General features: G+C 41.5%; 1 protein-coding gene across 1 annotated transcript in view; it reads left to right on the forward strand.

Moving 5' to 3' along the window:
- The window catches only part of LOC130179197 (cadherin-6-like), an 86,784-nt gene that overhangs the window by 16,391 nt on the left and 46,740 nt on the right, over positions 1 to 23,653 (forward strand). Inside the window, exon 2 of the mRNA XM_056392021.1 lies at positions 7,790 to 8,136. Within this exon, the coding sequence (XP_056247996.1) occupies positions 7,918 to 8,136 (219 nt within the window). The 5' untranslated portion in view covers positions 7,790 to 7,917. The remainder of the gene's footprint in view (positions 1 to 7,789; positions 8,137 to 23,653) is intronic.

Below are 23,653 nucleotides of genomic sequence, written 5' to 3' on the forward strand. Positions count from 1 at the left end.
AAGAAGAGCTCGACCAATCATAGCACCGGATTCGTTCTCCTTGTCTGCCTTCACCTACGAAAAACACATTTTCACAGCAGGGATAATTGATGATTGTAGACAGTAACTAGGTTCCACAAGTCGACAGCAACACCTTGATTTAGTATCAGTGGTTCCCTCCTTATTCCAGCTGCCGCTTCTAAAAGTGAGGACTGTTCTTTCAACTCCTTTGCAAAGTAAACGGACCTAGGAGGACGTGGAAAATTTGAGACTGTCTGCTCAAGGCATGAGTCGACGTTATGAATCACTTCATTATACACTGTATGTCAATATAACAGCCAGGGATGCACGATTCAGAAAAATCTCACGATTTGATTCAAAATTGATTCTCGATTAAAAAACGATGGTAATAAGTCAGATAGTGTATGACGGTATATTTTTCATTATACGGTATATATGATTGTTCAGATCTTTAAAATGTAAATAAAGCTGCAGGTAACATGGGTCTTATCAAACTGCTTCTTCCCCTCAAGGTTATAAAATCCAAATGTGTCCAAATGCTGCCTTCACTTACGATGGGGCGGGTTGAATGACTTTTTCCTTTATGTTTTCCACTGCAAGTGCTTATTTTAACCCAAATCACCGTCTCACTACTGCAAAATGTATATAGATGAACTTGCCTTACTTGGCGAACGCTGCCTTTTATGTTCTGGGGTGTACGAGATCACTGTGGGCAAAGATGAAAATGAAGATTTTTTTAATATGATTTTTGCATCAGTGTGATGAAGTACTTTGATTTTTGACTAATTTAATTCACATCAGTCTGGTTGTTTCATGAGTTTCTTACTTGAAGAATTCACTATTTCATGATGTACAGTATCTTTACATTATACAGTGCGTATACAATATATGTAAAATGCCAATTATGATAAAAAACAATCCCCCCTCACTGTCCGGTCCTGCTCTGCACACAGTAGGAGTTATAGTTATATAGGAAGAAGCAGAAGCAGGAAGATGCTTCGGTGCCAGTGTGACTTATTTTAAATGCGAGTTTTCTGGGCTTCTCATAATCATAACCCAGTTATGATGTTTACATACAGCAAGCCTGAAACTGGGTTAGTGACTGGCTTCTCTCACACTGAATATCTAAAAAGATGGCTGACTGACAGACTAACTGACGGACATGTATTAACCGTTACCTGACCACCAGACTGACTGAGCAGCTAAATGACACCATGTCTCCCCATGTGTTCCTAATGTGTGTGTGTATGAAGAGAATGATTCATGGCGGTGTCATGTGGATCACAAAAAAAGTTGCTGGAAAAGTTCACTCTTTAAAAACTTGTAGTCAAGTGTCTAAAGTCAAGGTGCAGCTCGTTTATGGTTTATTCATAATGAGACTTCACACCCCCAACAACCAGGGACTGGACTATCTGACGGCTCTGTGAGTGGTGTGTGTTTGTCAGAGCGTGCGCGTGTGTGTGTGTGTGTGTGTGTGTGTGTGTGTCAGTGAGAGAGTGTGTGAGTTAAAACTGGACAGGCGGTGTGGATGCTGTTGGCTGCCTTCAGATGGCTGGTGTATTCTGATGGAAAGGGGTGGCTGGGTTTGTACTTGTCACACACACACACACACACACACACACACACACACAAAAGCCGCTCGCTGGCTGACATTCACCTTTTTTCACCTCTAATTGGTCCTCTGGGAGTTGTCAGAGGTCTCAGTGGCTGTCTGCAAGGTGGCAACACACACACACACACACCCGCGGGCACACACACACACACACGCACACACTCTAACACAGCGTTGCATCAGGAGAAGCAGGAGATGGAGGCGACGGAGGAGGAGAGGCACTGTGATTGTCACCTATAGGTCACGAACATTTATCACTGAGTGTAAAGACAAAGGAGGAGAGATTAGAGAGGAAACATCAGGCCGGCCTGGCGTGCTGCTCTGCACCGGCTGAGACTGCTGCTGCTTTAATAAGACTCTCACTGTGGGTTGGATACATCAGCTCATATATGCCACCTCATAATAAACCTGTTTAGTTGAAAAGGCAGTGGAGCTGTGACTGTGTTGTGTTGGCTGCAGCCTATGGAACATGGTATGTGCTGTGGATCTCTGTGATTCACTGACTGCTGCTCCAGCTGTAAAGCTTGAGTCTCGGCGTAATTGAATGGACTGAAGAGTTTATATCTGTGTCGCTCCTGAAGTGGATGTCACTCGCAGCGACACTATTTTTCGGTGGCTGCACAACTTTCTTGTTACCACCTTATTGTTGTGGAGAGGCTCATCAGAGCAGCGGTTCCCAGCCTCTTCCACCTCATGGCCCACATCTGACCCCGGGACAATACAGAGGCTAACACACTAATGCTAACACGTTCTCAGAGCACTTTATACTTTAATGGTAACAACCAGTCATTCAGGACCGAGCTGAAAGCAGAGGGAACATGGAGGACGCTCAGTTTTCTTTTTGTTTGTCTCTGACTCTGTCCTTTTAACTCTTCCTGTTGCTATGCATTTGGATTCTCCTGTTCCTGCCAAGTGTATGATGCGGTCAGGCAGCAACAACATAAAAGTTCCTATCATTAACTTACCACAGTTAAAAGCCTTAATACAAGAAAAAAAAAACAATGTAAGGAGTTTTTAAACATTTTGAATGTTTTTGTGTGTGTGTGTGTGTGTGTGTGTGTGTGTGTGTGTGTTTCAGTTATTTTTCAGGCATTTTTTGTCTTTATTCTGAAAGCCACAGTGAGAGAGTATGATGGAGTATTAGCCACACTGATGGAAAAAATAAATCAGAAATTTTGAGAATAAAATCATAATATTTCCTAATATTACAAGATTTAAGTCGGAATATTTTTATATAATATTATATTTTAATATTTATATATATATATATAATTACATATTTTCACCAAAATCATTCTGTTTTGCAAATGATTGCTTGCAGTACCTTTGCAGGCCACCAGTGGGCCCGGGCCCATAGGTTGCTGCTTTCAGACAGAACGTGGCAACGGCACCGCCGCACTCTGAAACCCATTATTTCTACTAGCGGCTGGCACAGTGCAAGTTGTGTTGTGTCTGAAAGCAGCACATGTCATTTAAAGTAGGTTGCAGAGTTGGGATTGACAGCTCTCCCTGTAACTCAGACAACTCCGCCTACAACAGTGTGGCCGGTTGCATCACCTGCTTGGTGGAATATGGCAGTTGTTCTGGAATGCTAACATTTCTCTCTAAGCTGTTCATGCTGCTGTTGTGTGGTGTAGTGCAGCAGCAGCAGCTGGTTGTGCTGCTAAACTACACACCAGAATCAGTTTCTGAATTTCTTTCAGGTGCAGACATGTGATATGTTTCCCTCTGGACCCTCGCATGCCTGGTAGTTATTTAAAAAAAAAAACATGTTTGCTGAGAGGATTTTAATGAAGACTTATGAAAGAAGGTGTCTATCTGCAGGAGTCACTGCTCTGTTGCTGCTGCTGCCCCCCCCCCTGCAGCTTCATGCAGGGCTGGTTTCACTCTGAACGCCCAGTGAGAGTCATAAAGCTCAGTGTGCAAACACTAGTCCAATGTGACGTGATTCGTTTGAAGTTTGGAAGTGTGCACCAGCACGATCATTTTTGATAAACTACAACTTCTTGCAGCATTAGCTCAGTCCACATTAATCACATAAATATGTATGTCAAGGTTCATGAAGTTCAAGGCTCATGTGACATTTTTAATACATTTTGGTGTTTTCTTTAAAACAAACCTGATTCATTTAAAACTCTTTTTATTTTCAGCAGCTTTCTTGTGCCTGTTTGCAGATCAAGCAGCATTAGCATGACTCATCACTGTTTGATCTTTGTCTCACTTACTGATGTTCCATTGATATTTGTACAGCAACATGTTTAAAACTCCTCTGGATGAAAGAGGAAGCAGAGCAGATGATCCGGGAACTTTCCAGTATAGTGACCAGTATGATCATCGCAGTCAGCCTTCTGGGGAGGGGGGGGGGGGGGGGGGGGGGGGGGGGGGGCTGTGATGCGTGACAGAATCAGAATCACATTTATTGCCTGTGTTTTGGTGCATAACAACAAAAATATATGGTGAATTGGCTCCAAAGTTCCCACTGTATAAAAGCCTGAACACTTTTCTTTCACATCTACACATTCATCATAAGAAAATGATAAATAAGAAAAAAAAAAAAAATAATATATATATATATATATAAGAAAAAATACTAATAAGAGTGTGAATGACCCAGGTCACTACTACTATTTAATCCTTGGACGCCTGAAAAGAGGAGTACAGTCAAAATTATAAAACACCATGATGTGGTCCACAGTAAAGTCAAATATGTGATTTTTTTGTAACTGGCCAAAATATGCAAAAAATAGTGCTGCAATCCTTTACAATGGTCAACTGTTGAAATGATTATTTGTCCTTGAAGATGGAAAAATATCACTTCACAGAAACTGTTTATCAAGGCTCGTTTCATCTGAAACAGGTGAAACATAGCTGAGAACCAATAACTGCAGAGTCATGCACCTGTTATTTGGCTGCTGAAGATTTAATACACGAACAACTGAGATGCTAGAAAGAGTTCCACTGATGAACAGAGAGGCTGAAGCTGCTGTGATTCTGGAGGGCTTGGACTCAGGCCAGTACAATGCTGCTTTTCAAGAACATTTTGGTGACTTCACACACTCAGACACACACTGGAACGACGAGGCGAAGGGGGGAAATCCCTTTGAACCGGAAAAACTTGACGGCTCCAGTCTCTTTGTCGGTGATAATGGAGCGGTGAGGCTCGTTAAAAACAGAGTGAAGGCGTCCAGCCAGAATCAATTAGTCTCCTGTGTGGTCTTCATCTGATTCAATTAAAGCCTTTTCATAAAGCACCGACTTAATGGGACTAATGCTGCACAGACACAGAACAGGATGGAGACGAGGACGGGGTGAGAGGCAGGGAGAGAATGAGCAGCAGGAGCTTTGTAATTCATCGAGTCTGAGTGACTGACTTAAACAACTAGTAGGAGAACTACATGTGTTCATGTCGTGGTTCTGTTCGGTCCAGTCGTGGCAACATGTAATGTCTTTATAAAGCAGCACAGGAGAGTGATGTTGGTGTCTGCTTTAACTGATCTGAATGAGGTGGTTTCATTGAAATCTCGCATCTTCAACCGTGCTGGCGACCGTACCACCGTGTTTGTTCGTTTGGATCTGCTCTTCCACACTCGTGTTGGGACGACTGCTGGTTGAAAACCACTGTTGCATGTCAGGGCTGCACCCTAGTGCTGGAAATGTGAACTGATGGTGGATTATCCTTTCAAATCAAGCAGTGCAGGGCCGGTGCACAATAAGCCCAATTATTTGATTAGTCATTAGTCCCTTTTAAATCAGTCTGTTCAGGATCTGCTCTGCTTTCCACTGATGAGCAGCTCCTCTTCAGTCCACATTGTCCCTTTCCTGAATCCTGAAACTGCGACACAGATCTGTTGCTGCGTCTGTCACCAGAATGAAATGGGTTACATTTGTATGGAAAGTAGCTCGGATAAAAAAAAGAACATTATTTCCTGCTTGTAGCAGCACGACACTGACAGAGCTCTGCACAGGAAGATAAAAGCACATCTCCTCTCAGTCTTGTAATTGCTGTGTAAGCGTTTCTTCCATATCCTTCGACATGAATGTGTATGGATTTATTGATCCGGTGCAGTTTTTAAGTGCACAAAAGGCAGAATCTGGATGTTGTTTGTTTCAGACGCTGCAACCATTAAGTCAGTGGTCAATTTGATTTTTCAGTGAAATTTTTATTTAAAGCAAAAAAGAAATGAGGCGAGCAGGAGAGAGAAGCATGTGCTACTACTAACTCCTGTACAGACCAACTCTGCACAACAGGATGAGTGTGTTGGTTCTGTAAATGAGGCTCAAACCTTTCTGCCTGTTTCACTCAATGAACATCAAGATTTCACTGTTAATATATAGTGTTCCTGTACGTACGGAGAATATGATTTGTTGTCTATCATTGTTAAGATGTTAAAAGATTTACATATTCATTGTCAGTGAATTTGTATTATTTGTATTCAAAACTGGCAGCAACATGTTTCCCTGCGACTCACAGTTTCCGAGGCCTGGATTACTGTTTCTGTCTGGGACCTGAACACCACAACAATGAACTAGAAGAAGTGAAACGGCTCTGGAGCCAGGACACACTGCCTGCGCCGCGTTGTGTTCGTGGAACGTCTTGGTTATGATTTCAGCGCTGATCTTAACAGGTTTAGAGAGATTGTGCAGTGAGGAAGTATTTAGCATCATCCTCATCATTACATGTAACATCGGTGGAAGTGTGTTCACTCAGGAATAATTCTCTCCTCACTGTGTAAACAGACACCTTGATAAAAGGCCTTTTCAAACCTGAGCCTTCAGCGGTCACAGATAGTGAAGATTAGACGCCACTTATCTCTCATATTTTTTAACCTTGCCTCTATCTTCTCAGCAGCTCCACTGATGCTGAGTGTCCCTGCTGTTATTCCAGCCTCTCTGTGGCCTTGTCTCTGGATTTCTGCCTTTGTTGTGTTAATGTGAAATGATGGCCTTTTCTTAAACATCTCTCTCAGTGTGTTAGTAATGACTGAGCGTTGATTGCATTTATGCGTCGTCCTCCTTGTGCCAGGTGAAGATAAATCATGTTTGAGACCACCGAAGTAAAAGGGAAGAGGAGATCTAGCCATGACAATTACATATTGGAAAATTTACATTGCATTATCTTTTTTTTCTGCTATATACTGTACATTTCAATATGAAAAAAATCTGTTCTTCTTCTTACAAAACAACATCCCTTCATCAGAGCACACTGGGAACCGATCTGTGTACAGATTACAGAAAAGAATTTCACATGTGAAAAATCACATGTAATCACATGTACATGTGATTTTAACATGTGAAATGTGTGGAACACATATGCTGGCACATAGGAACGTGGTTTTGGAACATTTTCTTGGTGTAATGTGTGAAGCCCATATAAATCTGGGTATTTGCTTGGGTTTCTCACAGCTACTTTACGTGGGTTTCACATGCAATCCCACAGGCTTCAGGTAAAGTCCCAAAGGTTTCACAACTGAATTTATTTTTCAGTTTATATGTAAACTATTGATACCCTTTCATATAAGGGTATCCAACATCCTTCAGTCATTTTTGGGATAGTTCTTCCAAGGTGCTCAGACTGTTTGATTTGTTGTAACTTTTGGGGAACCGGGATCAAATGATACTGTACATGACGCATGTATCATTTCCCCCTGAAATGCTGATACACAGGCACTATATCAGAGAAATGACTAGATTACATTGATTTGCTTTATTTTCTTTAGCTTTTTTCAACCGCATACAGTGAATGCAAAGGTGTGTGAAGGAAGAACACATGTACAGTAAACTGCTCCTAAAGGACAGGAAAAAGTCTTTCTCAGACATGAGTTAGTGAATCCAGTAACCTGCCACTAAGACCAGCGTGATGATGAAGAAGATGTTTGTTTGAGACTATCCTCCCATAAAAAAAATAGGTTGTTTGTGAAAGTAACCATGACGATGGACAGTGGCTCCATGTCAGGAAACATTACCGACGTATATGGTCAGTTAGGTTGTCTTTTTTTCTGTAGTGTTTCTAGTCCCCACAGCTTTGTTTGCATACATTTGCAAATCAATAAGATGAGAATTCTGTACTCATGAAGCATATATAAAGCACCACAGGTGCCAAAGAAATCCATAAACTGCCCTCACAATGCAATCGCATTAAACCTGGACCTCATCTCTGTTTCTCTGCCTCTCTTACAGCCTCTTTCTCCAGTCAGTCAAACCCTGAATGACTATGACTGGTGGATCCATCTCCCAGTCCACAGTGATCCAGCTGGGAAGATAGAACATATTTGCGACCTACAGATCCTGCACTTCCACCGGGGAAAATGAGGACTACCTTACTGGGCGTCATATGGCTGTGTCTCGGCCTGTACCTGGATGTGTTGTCTTTGAGTGGACAGAGGATAGAGACAGTGGATGGAGAGGGAAGTCAGGCGGCAGTCAGAGGAGAAAAGCTGCTCAAGCGAGTAAGACGGGGCTGGATGTGGAACCAGTTTTTCCTAACAGAGGAGTACACAGGAAGTGACTATCAGTACATTGGCAAGGTAAGAGTCATTCTACTTCCTCCTGGTTTTGGTTGACACAGTCCCATACGTCGTAAAAATCAAATTCCCTTGATTAGTTGGAAAGACTCTCATCAGTCATGTTTGTTCTTCTTTCTTAAACTGCTGGTTTTATCAATATGAATTTATGCAAAGGTTAATCACTATTTACACATTTTGCTCATGACTTCTGTGCCTGCAAGCATAATGAAGTACCACTGCTGATGATCGTTAATTACCACTGCTGATCATCGTTATAAGGGTGTTTAAAAGTTGGATGCATCTACCATTTAGTATATTTTTCCTATGATGTTTTACACACAACAATAAACTTGTGGGTTTTGGTCAAATACATAAAAGTAAAAAAGAAAGAAAGACTATTTAAAGTGAGATAATGTCACTTAGAAATAACAGTGTGTCTCTTAAACATGAAAAGCTGAATTCATTAGCAATTGGTTGAAACCCCCCCTCAGGGAATTTTACTGCTGCCTGGTCTGGTGTGACAAGTCCCTCATCGTGGATATCGTTAGGTAAAGTTAGTGTTATCTTATCACACAATGTTTTTGTTTTATCATTAGCATTAGCATTATAGCACTAGTGGCCACAGTGGCTTCTGTTCATTTGAAGCTGTCAAACAGTCAGGTAGTGTTGCCTGCAGTGACAAGTCCAAAGTCCAATACGGCTTTTTAAAGTTGTAAACAGTGAGACGTCCTGAGGTACTGAAGTCATTTAACATGTTATAATCACAACATTCTACACACAGCGTTAGCTCACCATTATAGCAGTGTTGTACACTGTACTAATATTAGAAAGGTATCACAATGCCCTGACATTAAAAATGGTACTGTGACTTCCGGTAGCTGCTCGCACGAGATGCACGTGTAACCTTGAGCTCTGTCTCAAAAGTCCGAATATTTTCAAAATATCCTCAATTCAGAAACAAATCCAACTTAATTTGTTATTAAGGACCGCTGCAACATGTCGGGACCTAGAGTCACAAGAGGTAAACCGTCCCAAGAAGACCATGCAATTAAAAAGAAAGACACAGGCGAACCACAGATGGATCCGTCTAACGCAGCTATCTTGTTAGCATTGGAAGAACAGGAGGAATCGGTTGGCGAAGAAATTTAAACTAGCCGTGAGGGAGGCTGTTGAGGATATGCTTACCGGGGAAATCCAAACCCTTAAGAAGAGTGGCGGCTGGCCAATAGGGGGCGCTAGGGCGCCGCCCTCCCTGATGGAAAGTGATTTTAAATTTTTTTTATTTTTTCCAAAATAATCATTTAAAATAAATAATTACTGCTCAATCTACAAATATTATAATATATTTAGGGGGTAATTTGTGTCCACGGTCATTTCCCCTCTCTCCTGGGGCGCTAGAAAAGTCGCCCCAGCACTGCAGCAGCTCAGCCAATGGTAGACTGTTGCTGAGACAAAAAAACACATAGCAACGGGTAATTTAGCCAATTAGCGTTGTCAAATTTGATAAGCTTGGGGCGCTGAAAATATCGCCCCAAGCCTATAAGTATCCTAGCAACCAGAAACAAGTGCGGGAAATCGAGACGGCGTCGTCAAGTACACAAGAACAAGAACACGCAGAGCTTCAGCTGTAACTGTAACAGGAGTTAGAGACCTAAAACATTTATCAGCGGATTAAAAAACATGAATGCTCGAAGGTGCACATGAACAACGCCGTCAAGCTAGCCGTGCTAGGCAGGACTAGCATAGCTGCGCAGCTGGCTGAAGGACACAGGATTGCGGTCAGAAAACACAATGAAGAGCTGGATCGAGGATCATTGAGTGTGTGAAGTTCTGTGGAGCTTTTGAGTTGGCATTGCGAGGCCACGATGAGACAGCATCGTCCGACAACCCCGGCATTTTTCGGGGATTAGTCGACCTTGTGGCCTCGCTGGACGGTGTGTTAGAGGAGCACCTGAAGACCGCCACTGTGTTTAAAGGCACCTCAAAGACAGTTCAAAACCAACTTTTGGACTGTATGCTGACGGTTCTTCGAGACCGCATTCTGGAGGATATAAAAAGGGCAGATTATCTGGCTATTCAGGCAGATGAAACAACAGACACTGCCACTCATTGTCAGCTGGTGCTTGTGCTAAGTTACATTGACAGCCTGAATAAAGTCCGAGAGCGTTTTTATGAGTTCATCCAGCTTCCAAACGCGGTGTTGGAAAGGCTGAAGACTATTCTTCCTGAAGGACAACGGGGAAAACTAATGGCCCAGGTCCATGACGGAGCTGCCGTGATGAGAGGAGCCACAGGTGGCGTGCAGCGCAAGGTTCAAGACGTGTACGGGAGTGCCCACTACGTTCACTGTTAGGCTCATCAGCTGAACCTGATAATGCAGCAGGCAACATCCCACATCACCAAGGTCAGATCTGGGTGGATTTGCTGCATTTTTCTCCAGGTCATCCAAGCGAACTGCTGTGCTTGATCAAGTGGTTTCACACATACTTCCTGGAGCTTCAACAACAAGGTGGAACCTTCACAGTCGTGCTGTTAACACCATTTATGAGCACAAGGATGACCTCCTGAAGTGTTTGCAGACCATCAGAGAGAATGAAGTGAATTTGATGCAACACACTCACTCACTCACAAACACACTGACTCACTCAAAAACACACTGAGTATACACAGTCAGTCAGTCAGTCAGTCAGTCAGTCACTCACTCACTCATTCACTCACTCAATCACACAAAAAAAACACACACATACTCACAACTCAGTATTTGCACACAGTCCCCGGGTTTCAAGGGAGTGAGACATAAATGCTGGTTAGACTCCAATTGGTACATTTTATGTTCCTATGCCAGTTTTTCTGTGTATAGTTAACTTTAATCATCATCCACCTGTAAATATTATAATAATATACAAAATTAACCATAGGTTAACGTGCCTGAAGTACCAATTACCTCACATGCAGACTGTTATTGCAACCGCATCAGTTCGTTTCATAAGCTGTTAGTTATGTGGTTATGACCAACTCTGGTGTGAGTGTGGTTTGTTTTTTTCCCAGTAAATTCTTTATCTCTTGCGGATGGAAGATTTGGTTCTGTTTTTTGTTTGTCTCCCACCAAAGCCTTGCTGTTTGTGTAAAATTCACTATAGTAAATCATATACTCTATGTTTTAAAGGTGCCTGCGTGTGTAGACTTACAGCTCATATTCTCCAGACCACACGATGGCAAGAATCTGGTTATGAATAGGCCTTTCAAGGTAATGTCATGGAATGTCCAAGGCCTAAATTCGCCAGTTAAACGCACTAAATGTCTGGAATCTTTTAGACGTAAAGGAATCTCAATTGCTCTGGTCCAAGAAACACATTTGAAAACAAATGACATCCATAGATTTCAGAACAGGTTTTATAAATGTGTTACTTACTTTTAGTTACTCGTTACTTACCCTCAAAGGTGAAGCTATTTTATTCGACAGGAAATTGTGTGTCAATATTGACAGCTCTGGTAAAGATGACGCTGGAAGGTTGACATTTGTCTGCATTAGAATTAACAATGTCAAAATGTGTGTTGCTTCAATATATGGTCCCAACATTCATGACCCAAACTTTTTCACCATGGTTTCTAAGACGCTTCTGGACCAGTTTATAATTGGGGGTGACTTCAATCAGGTGTGTGATGTAACTTTAGATAAATCAACAACAGGGCCTCCAAATCAGGAACCACACACACAGGTGCTTCAATACAATGTTGCTCCAGAATTCTCCTTTTTTAAAAACGATTGAAAAATAATCTCAAAGTATTTCTAGAAATCAATTATGAGGCAGCCTCTTCACCTCAAATATTATGGGGAACAACTAAATGCTTTATAAGGGGGGAATCATTTGCATCCTATTTAAAGACCTCTAGAAAACACAGAATTGTACAACTAGAAAGTGAAATACAGATGCTAGTGAGACCACACAGGCTAGAAGATGTACTGTTCTGTGGAGTGAAACTCAGGTTAGCACATCGAATGTTTGGACCAGTTATTAGCAATTCACTACAAATCTGGTCTGATGTTCAGAATGACAAGTGTTGTAACATTAAACTTTGTAATTATTCCCCAGTTTGGTTTTACTATAATTTACTACAGGGCGCTGGCCCTTGTTTTAATGACAAGTGGTCTTCTGGAGGAATCCATAGTCTTCAAGATATGTATGATAGAATTTGACTGCTTTCATTTCAAAAGCTCAAAGAGAGATATTCTCTTCCTTGGTTTTCTTGGTTCCTCTACCTCCAACTGAGATCAGCAATTCGTGCCCATGGACTCGACTCTACCCTCTCATCCATTAAGCACTTGGGTTGAGCCGAGATCATCCTATGCTGGTTTAGTATCCAACATTTATAATCACCTGGCCACAAAAAATGCCCAAACTCTCGGGATGACTGAGTCCTGGAATCGTGACTTAGAGGGACAGGGATTTGAACTTGACTGGGACAATATTTGCTCTAATATATTTATTTCATCCAAAAATCCTGCACATCAACTTATACACTATAAGTTTGTGCACAGATTTTATGCCACACCATATAAGCATTTTAAAATGAAAATTATAGAAAGCTCAAACTGCCCTAAATGTAGCCAGAATACTGTTGGCACATACCTTCATGTGTTTTGGGAATGCCCTTCAGTTTCAGATTTTTGGAGTAAGGTGGCCAAGTATCTGGAAAAGATTTTGAAATTTCCAATCCCTACGCACCCTACTTTGTTACTATTTAATGATGATTCTTCCCTTAGGGATAACAGCAGGTTAGCGCTTAGGAAGATCATATTTGCAGGTTTAACTGCTGCCAAGAAGACAATTATACACTCATGGTTTTCTCCCGAGTCTCCGTCGATTAAAGAATGGATGAATCATTTCAGGGATATCGCCCTCATAGAAAGATCATGGCCGTAATCCATAAGGCCCAGGCGTCCTCTGTGGAGGCTTGGGTTGCCCTCATTGGTTCTTTTTCAGACCCACATTTTCTTACATACCTATAACTCTGATAAAAGAATTTGATCATATAAAAAAGTCTACACACAGAGTCTGCCCACTTTTCTTATGTGAAAAGCTGGTCTTGGGTATAGTTTTAAGTTTAGTATAATGTTTGTCTAAACTTTGTTGTTTTTTTTTCTATTTATTGTTATTTTTACTTTTTGTCTAATTTAATTTTCCAAGGCAATGGTGGTATGTATATAGTTCTTTGTTTTGTTTGACTTGTCGTTACTGACTGTGTAATCCTTGGCAATTGTATTCTATGTACAACTATCCAATGTTACAAGAGGCAATAAAAAGTTGATCACAAAAAAAAAAAAGGTACTGTACCCCATTTTATTAGTACCAGCACATTAAGAATGACAGTCTTTAATAAGAGCTATATTTGATATCAGTTGAGACACAGCAGACGCACAAAATGAAACATGGCATTATTTGACTTAGACAGCTGAAAGTCAGGGCAAGCCCCCGCAGCCCGTCTGTGAAAGATGTTTAAACCCTACGAAGACCAAAAGGAGCACACGTCCAACTTGGCAAAGCATCTTGTCGACAGATTAGCGAATGTGACGGATCACTTTCACATTCAAGTAATTATGACTCAGACTTTTGTATCCCAGTGTAAATTTCTGTCAGTAATTATTTCTGTTACTATAAAATGTGCTCAGTTGATCTCAGTCCTCTGGCGTATTGAGTCGTATTAAACGCTGGGTAATGAGTGAGTATGTGGTTACAAACTGCACGCCACGCAGAAAGCTTTAATAACGCTGTGACCTCGATCAAATAATTCATAATCATCTAAATGATTAATGTTATAAATAGATGAATGTATTAATGTGTCAAAAACCCACCTACATTTATGAAAAACAAACAAGAAAACTCTTAACAGTCTGCCACATCCTGGTGACAAAGCTCAGACCAGGACCATCGGCCTGCTCACTACAGTAGTGAAGTGAACCATCAGTGTACCTCTGTGCTCTGAGCTCATTCTCTACTTTTCTTTTTAGTCAAATTAGATTTAGAAATGAGAATTAATGAGAACAGGCTCACTCAAACGTACTTTACAACTGAGGACTGAATAATAAATTATTGACACATTAGTACAATTTAAACAAAGAATTTGAAGTCCCATGTTCTATCATCTAATATTTTTGGCCATGTATGGTTTCAGTATGGGTATGGAGATATTTACGCAGAAATCTTTTTGATATGGTGACAACACCGTCATAGCAGAGAGTAGACTGAATACAGAACAGTGTATCACACTGTAGAACAAGTATTTTAGGAGGCTATGGATATAAAGTTGCTGTGGAGCAGTGAACACACCGCAGCCGCTGCAGCAGCTCTGTTTCCTCGCACTGTCACTATGAGAGGCTTTCACAGCACAAATAATGGATCTCTAAAACTGTTACAGTGTGACATTTTTGCTCATCCAAACTATGAAGACTTGCGTTGATGTTTGCCCAGCCGCTGTACTTTGCAAGGCAGGGAGGGTGACACGGGTAAAACGAGAGGAAGATGTGCAGAGTGGGGTGAATTTATCAGGAAGATGGCGAGTGTGTTCAGCTCATGTGCAGAGGGATGTTTGTATATATGCAATGACTCCTCAACTGTCACTACCACCCTGTTTATACATGGATCTCTACCTCACATTTCTAGTATGCAGAAAGTCTTCCGACACCTTCACTTTGTATGGCTCCACACCAGTGACAACCAGAACCCATCCGTCAGTCCATCTCTTCGTCTGTCCATCTCTTCGTCTGTCCATCTCTTCGTCTGTCCGTCCCGTTCTCATGCATGTGATATTGCCTTGAGGGAAGTTCTTTGAATTTGGCCTAAACATTTACTTGGACTCAAGGATGAACTGATTAGATTTTTGTTGGCAAAGGTCAAAGGTCAAGGTCACTGTGACCTCACAAAACACATTTTTTGACCATAACTCACAAATCTATTCACCAATTAACAATTGACCTCAAATGTCTGTAGTCATGACTTTTTATATCCAAAAGGTCAAAGTTGCTTAGTCATCATGAGGTATTGAGTGTAGATTGATGATTGATTACTTTAAACGATTTCAGCATAAGAATGCAACATAACATAGTGTGAAAATTGAAGAGGTTGAATAAATAATAAAAGTAGTATAAAAGTTTCTTCATAATATACTTATACTATATACTTATACTTATACTATACTTATGTCACTTTGTGATGTTTTTAGTGTTCACACAAATAACCCCTTTCCACCGTAGGAATTCACTACAGTGGACTATCTTTCTTTTTTTAAAGTTATTTTTCAGGCTTTTGATTAAACCCAAACGTCACGTGCTCCACCAGGTGAACCACGGGGCCCGAGAAAAACTATCTTTGTTATTTAGTCTCTCACACAGAGCACAGCCTCCGTCTGGATCCACAATGGTTTAGTCTTTATTTACTTCAGCTCCAGAACGTAACAGATTTTTGTTAGAGGCAGGTCTTTATGTCTAACTCCCTCTATTTGATGTATAGAGTTGGTCGTAGCTTCAAGTGCGAAGCCTCATTAGCGATGACTTCTCTCTCTCCCTCCCTCTCTCCTGCTCTCTCTGCTCAGTGTGTCTTATGTTTAGTTATTCCTCTGCCTCCTTTAGTAATAATGATACATGTAATGAAAGTAGTTTATTTGCTGTAATGGAGGCGAGACTCAGTGTATTGGAAGCGCTCCTCCTCTTCCCTGCAGTTCCAGAGCAGCCAGCAAACCGGAGCGGCTCGGTAGACTGCGGCTCGGCCCTCCACTGACCAGTCAGTCAGTCAGTCAGGCAGTCAGGCAGTCAATCAGCCAGTCAGTCAGTCAGTCAGCCAGTTAGCTGTGGTCATCCATCCAAAAAGTGAAAGAGGAAGAAAGGGCACTGGTTTGTTTCTGTGTTTCTCTTGACTTTATGTGAACACAATCAGAAACTGACTGAGTGTAGCTCATGTTTTATTAAGTCCCTGAGGTGGAAACGTGAATGAGTTCATGCAGCTCCAGCGTCTGTGGCTGAGCACGTGTTACTCACAATGACCAACAGGGCTGCAATAAATGAGAGGAGAAGCATAAAAAATTCAGATGCCTCCATACAGGACCTGAGGTCTAACTGGCTCAACACCTCACTGAGACGCTTCCTGTTGCTTTCTCATTTTATTTGTCTGCAACACATAAGTAGGTTTTACATTATTATAAGAAAAGTGTTTTTTTGTACATGTTGTGCATAAACCATACAAGCCGATGACTGTTCTGTCTAGACCAGCGCCATCTTTCTCTTGTCAGATTATAACTGTGGGTGTTCTGCTTTACTGAATGTGAAGTTTCTGAGTCAGAGTCATGATGTTAATTAACGGCTATGATGATGAATGTCTGGCATCTGTCAACATCCACAAGTGACCACAATGAGCACAACGTACCTCATTGAAATTGTGTAAGAAAAAAAAAACATACTTAGAAAATCAGTCTTGTTTGAGACCCTCAGGGCCGAGAAGGATTCATTCATTCATTCATAAGGAAGAGCCTCTGTGAGTGTACATGAAACATACTGTTTGATGATGTGTTATTGCACTTTTAATGGGGTGTATAATGTTCACGCACGTGCAGAGATGGACGGGTTATGTTGGGATTTTCCATCTAACTGGATGCTGTATTTAATATCTAGCGGAGACTCTCGCTCGTAGGCCCATTAGTGAAATTAGAGCACAGTGATGATAGTCGGTGCTGTGCTGTTTGATCAGTAGCCAGATGCCGGGAGGTATTGTGCTGCGCTGTATGAAGCCTGCTGTCTGATAGCACAAAAACAAAGTAAGCTTTGAAACAAACAAGAGTTTGCCGTGATTGAGGTAAACACAGAAAGAGTTTTCCAGCCTGCTGGGGTGTTGCCTTCTCTGCGGGGGGGGGGGGGTGCCTCAGAAATGCTGTAGTGACAACAATACGGTGTACAACCAGATTCGCAGGGAGAGGAAGGGGTTTAGGTGAGGCAAACATTAATGCTGTGTTTTCACTCCTGATACCACAGAGTTCAGATATTTAAGAAAATAAGAGTTCATCATGCTCTGATCCAGCTCCTTGTTTGGAGCCAAACCCCAGTACTCAGTAGTGGAGTCAGCTGTGTTCATTCAAAACTTAAATGATAATGCTGCTCTGTTACAGTATGGGTCTTATGTCTGTAGTTTTGATCATCATTCATTATAGGTAATTATTTTCATTGCACTCATGCAGGAGTTTGGAGACAAGCCTCCAGGTTAGCCACTCCAACATCCATCACAGTTTACAGACTGACTTCCTGCTTCAACTGCACACTGTTTCAGTGCACTGATGAATTATTCGGGACCTGATGTGTGCACACTCTCAGTTTTACCTCCAAATAAATCTGGTTCTGATTTTGGGATGATCCGACAGTTTATCCAGGTTAATGTAAAGAACTTTATTTCTTACTTCCATAACAAACACCTTGTGTACATTGGAGTGAGATGTTGCTCTCCACCGGTCAGGGTGACAGAGGCACGTTAAAAACACAAAGACGCGTTTATGTGTCTATCATTTGTCATGTGAACAATGTTCAATACAGCATCTTAGGCACTGGTATATTTTGAAGCGTTGAGTATATTGTCGTCTGTGGTGTCAGAGGGAGGGGAGGGGCAGCATCCGAAGGGTGTTCAGAGTCCTGATGGCTTGTGGGGAAGAAGCTGTTGCTCACCCACCTGTCACCCCAAGAGGCCACACCCTAAATTCTTCACAACTTTAATCCTTAACAAAATGTAAACAGGTGAGTTATATAAATAGGTGTCATGAAGGAGGAAATTAGCTCTAGAGACCAAAACTGTTTTTGTACCAGGCTGTAAACATGTTTATTTCTGCTGTAAAGTTGGACACTTTAACATTGGGAGTCTATGGAGACTGACTCACTGTTGGAGCCAGACTCTAGTGGTCGTTAGAGGAACTGCAGCTTTTGGTAGTTCAGTGTTGGCTTCATGTCTCAGCCCTGGAGGTCCGATGCTTGCTTTGCACGGATGCTCTGCAGCCTCCTTCCAGAGGGCAAAAGTGCAAAGAGGTGGCGGAGGGGTGGGAGGGGTCAGTCATCATATTTGTGGCCTTTCTAACACACCGTGTATGTCTGTGTATATTTCAGTCATGGTGAGGAGAGACACACCTATGAGTGATGCAGTGAGTTAAGATGTTCTCGATGGTTCCTCTTTAGAATATTATCATTACGGGTGGAGGGGGATGTTCAGTTTTCTCAGTCTCTGCAGAAGTGGAGGGGTTGCTGGGCTCTCTTGGTTGTAGCGTTAACGCCATATTTTAGAATTTACTCTCGTTGAAATGGGGCACCAGTCCTCTAGGAGGACAACAATGAATTATTTCATTGCCAAATTTATCAATCTCATATCAGAAGCCATGACTTCTCAATTCAATGGATCTCCAGTCTCTACGTCAAAAGAACACAACAGGACAACAGCTGGGTGTAAATAAAGGAGTTTATTAACTAAACTACTATCTACAGAGTAAATGCAAGGTGTAATAATCATAAAGATGAAAATAATAATGGAATGAGCAGGGCTTGTGACTGATGCCAGGCCAGGTATGTACGCTGCATGGTGATGAGAGCCATGGTGTTGATGGTCAGTGGAGGCTGCGCACTGCGACCTCTTCTAAAATCAACCATCATCTCTTTATCTTCTCCACATTTAAGGAGAGGTTGTTCACTCTGACTCCATCTGACTGCTCACGTTTCTCAACCTGTTGGGCTTTGGTTCACAGATCTCCACAGTTGAGTATGGTGTTGTCATAACCAACAGATGTTGTAGTAAAATAATGCAAATAAGCCTCCAACCGAAACAAACCAGAATTGTCCTTTAACCACTGGTTGTCTAAACTGAATGCGATGACAAGCTATGTCATCATTGTATGACATTAAAATATCATAAAATGGCAATAATGTGCAGATCCAGTCATGTGGTTGAAGATTGAGGGACTCCAGATGTTTGAGAGACAGCAGGGTTGTAGAAGTTTGTTCACACACCAGGTCGACCTCATTAGCTCCAATGGATCAAATAAAAAAATTTAAAAATTTAAAAAAAAACATAGAAAAAGAAGAAAATTTCCCCAGAGAGCTAATGCAGCATCTGTTTTATGATCAAATTACAGTTTTTAATTTTACTAACAAACATAACTTTGTTCTCTATCATCCCATAATTGCAGTGCACATTCTGCAGCCCCTCAGACAGATCTTCATTCTTATTACTTCTTTCAGATGTTTGGATGACACATGATTTATGTTTATTTATGGCAGGAACATTACCCACCTGGACAGAAATATTTTCAACATACAAAATGACAGTACTAGCTCTTGAGTCTTGCCACCACGATGAGGCCCACTGCTGCAGGGTTTTCAATAAAGTTAGAAATAGCAATGAGCAGAAAAAAATGTCTCTGTGGCACCTAATAAATGTGGCACCATTGTCAGCATGAATATGAAATGTGAAAAAAGCAGGAGAGATGGTGGAGATACGGAAGCAGAGACAGTGATCTGGGACACATAAGGACTCCAGAAAGCGTAGTCTGCTCTGAAAATGTGCTGTAGTGAAATGTCCGCAGGCTTCGTCAGCTCGTGTTAGGTGAAAGCATGGAGGTGTTGCAGTCCTGCAGACTGACAGATCAAATCAGACTGAACACTGCTGGAGAGAAAAGGCAGGAAGGATCAAAAGGAGAGAGGCAGGCAGAGAGAGGAAAGAGGGTCAGAGAGTGTGTGTGTGTGTGTGTGTGGGGGGGGGGGGGGCGCAAAGGAAATGAGGGGAGAGGAGGAGAAACAGGGGAAATGTGGGTTTAGTAATGTTGGAGAAACTCACAGAAGAGGTGTTGTTGAAAGAAAAGTTGAGAAGAGGAGGACAGGTGAAACAAAAGAACAACAGGAATGAAAGATTCAGCTGTAAGAAGACAAAGAGGTGAGGGGCAGCAGAAAGAGAAAGTGCAATACTGCAGGTGGAACACGTGAGCTGAGCTTCTGTTCACAGATCAATATAAACAGCAACATGCGGTATAGCTTCCTCTCCCGGATCTTTGATATTGACATGATGGATGTGACAGTGGAGAGTAGTCAGTAAATAAATTAATCAGGCCTGATGTGCTGAATGAACAGTTCACTTTGCACAATAGTTGTTTATGCTATTTAGGCAATTTGGATAAAATACTGTCTATTTTATATTGTAGTTTCAGTATATGTCAGGATATATACTGAAAAAAACTTTTCTTTACTCCCATTATTCACGAGTTGAAATAAAAGCCTTTTTCTAGAAACACAAACGATACACACACACTCACACACACACACACACACACACTGCGTGATAGATATACCGTGACGAGATCCTGAGGCCCGTCGTCGTGCCTTTCATGCTGCAGTGTGATGTACACAGTTCCTGGAAGCTTCAACCATCCCAGTTGTTTCATGAGCTGCATCATCACCAGACATGTGACCACTGAGCAGGTTTGAGATCAGATGATCTGTGTGTATGACAGCGTGTTCCAACTCCTGCCAATATCCAGCAACTTTGCGCATGAGCTTATCATGGATTTTTGTTTTCATGTAATATTTGAGAGTTTTTCATAATCCTCAAGGGGTCAGTTCACCCATATCACAAAACCACATGTTCTAGGCTGGACCATAACAGCGGGGTCAGCACTATAAACATGAATGTCACTGACTGACTGACTGAGTGATGAAGGTACACCATTGGTCAACTGGCTGAGTTGGCGTTTCCCCACTGGTCATTGCACTTTCAAAATAGATTTGTTTCTATTAAAATAGAATATATTGTCATTGCAACTTCCATACTCAATGCTGTAAAATCAGTAACTAAATAGAGTAAAAGTACACGGTAGAAATATAAATAGTAAGAACAGAACTACAGTGAGATAGATCGGCAACAACATCACAGACAGTGGAAGCAGGATGTGCATTGTAGCACTGTAGTAGAACAGGTGCACAGTGATGGATTAATGTGAATGTCTTGTTTCTGTATACTGAGGTTATGAACACAATATCCAAGCAGTAACACGATGGATGAGAGTGGATATGTGTGTACAGTGGAGCTTATTTGACATAGTGTAGTATGTGTCAGACATTTATGGGGGTAGTTGGCCGGATTGCGGGGGGCACTTGGTGGGACTGATTCAGAGCAGCTACAGCTCTGGGGAAGAAGCTGTTTCTCAGTGTGGATGTGCAGGTGTAGAAGGTCTGGTAACGTCTGCCAGAGGGCAAACAGATAACGGCCTGGGTCTGAGGGGTCCTTCCAGCTGTTGGTAGCTGTAGATGTCCTCCACAGCTGGAGGCTGTATCCCAGTGATCTTTGGTGCAGTGGAGACGAATGTCTGAAGAGCTCAGATATGTTCGCTCTCTCTGCTGCAGCGGTACAATGTCACCAGCTTTCTTCATTGTCCTCAGGAAAAACAACAATTACATCATCAGGGGGCATTTACAGGCAGTATTGACAACTATCAGAGCCCTGCAGTGACCTTTTTGTTTCAAAGAGGCACTTACTACTTTCCGTAGAAGACAGTTGCCATTTCAGCCCCACCGGCCTGAGTTCGGGCTTTTCATCCGGAGGCACATTTCTAATTCACGTCTTCAATTAACTTCACCTGACGTAGACGTGAATGAGCTTCTAACTTCCTCTCTGAGTGATCACTTTGCAGTAAATCCAGCTCAAATCACAGCTCAGTCTTTGTCTTTAACTGATGTGTTTGGTGACGTTGTCGGATGTTGTGGTTATAAATAAACCAGCAGCTTGGAAGAGACCGCTGGTTAACATGTCGTCTTAATAGGCAGCGTCTCAGTCACTATTCGTGTTCTGTTACAGCAGTCTCAATTTTACATCATACACAGTCCAGCATCGTACAAGGTTTTGGCCTAGTCCTGTTTTCCTGCTAAGTCCTACAGAGAGTTTTGGTTTCATGTGCAAAGGTGGTCTCAGACTGTTTAACATCCCTGTATGTCCCTAAGTTTACAAAGGAAATTTAGACTTTTCGCTCAAAACATCAAAAACATCTCTTTCCCTGTGTCTGTGGATAATCCACAGAATTAAATGAATTTATCTCTATGAATATAGAGGTTAAAACCAAATGCTGGTTTCAAACACCTGGATAAAGGAGTGGTCCAGTAGAAACTGGGATACGTCACGTCCAGGTGTCGTCAGCTCTCCCTCCACTACTGTCAAACACGGGTACGAATATCTTTGCTGTCATATCGGTCCTCCGTCGCATTTTAGTTTGATGTGATTGAGATGGACGTCATGGAGAAGCTAAATCCAGCAGAGTGGTAAACACACAAGTCCACACAGCCAGAGATAAACTGAGTTCATCCTCAGCTACTGAGGAAACTCAGCTGGTAAACAAATGACATTGATTCAGAATAACATGAGATTCGCCGGACGTGGAGGAGACGCAGACACACCTGCACCACCGCAGACATCCAGACAGTATTATTAGAATCGTGTTCATGTGAACACCATGTCCTGAATATGACACTACTCTCACATGTGTTGTACTGGTATTTCATCAGAGAGAATATGGTTTTTTCATTTGGTTGCGCCGACACATTGACATAAAACCAAGACTTTAGAGCTGGAGCTGAAGGAATGAAGAAGAGACTTAATAAGAAAATAAAAAGTGATGTAAGTGACATTACCACCTCTGTCCTTCCAGTGTTTAATTCTCATGGAGTTTCATAGAACACTCACCCTCCATCTCTGCTGCACGTCACTGCATCTGCTCAACAACCAGACCCATGAAAATATAACATCAATGACCTCAACACACGTGACTTCACCTTGTTACATTATAATTGTTATGTAAAATAATGTTTATTATATTATTATAATATAACATGCTTAGAATGAATATATTATATAAATATTACATATTATTCTGTGATAACACCACCACATTATTATCTTATAATATCATATTAGCGTTTTTTATCATGAGATTTATGTATTTATTCAGTTATTTATTTACTTTATTACATTGACAGGATATCATATTTTATTATTCTATTTTAATTATATTCTCCCTACGATTAAATTTATATTACATCATTAATGTCCACTATACTTCCCTATAACTATAAACACACGCACACATACCATACACATCATATTCTTTTCATTTGTGCGTCTCTATGACTGTTTATCGTTTTTGTTGTCATTTACACGTCTGTCCATTATCTGTAGCCTTTGTGTCTCACTTGTTTTTGTTTTGCGAAGTCAGAAATAAAGAGCAAATAAAAAAAGAGAAGAAATATAACATCTGAATTGTCATAACACCTGGTGGAGAGAGAAACACTGCACAGGACAGGAGGAGATGGGGAAAATGGAATAAAAAAGTACAGTGGCTCACTAACTGTTTTCATTGCAAATCAGTGGTTTGTGAAGACACAGTAGATTACTTATGTGTTTGACTTAGTGACAGAGGATCAGACCAAAGAGCCACTGCATCTGTTTCTGATGCTGCGTTCTTCCTTTTCACACACCAGGACCAG

Source organism: Seriola aureovittata, chromosome 12, assembly GCF_021018895.1.
Source record: "Seriola aureovittata isolate HTS-2021-v1 ecotype China chromosome 12, ASM2101889v1, whole genome shotgun sequence".
NCBI lineage: Eukaryota > Metazoa > Chordata > Actinopteri > Carangiformes > Carangidae > Seriola > Seriola aureovittata.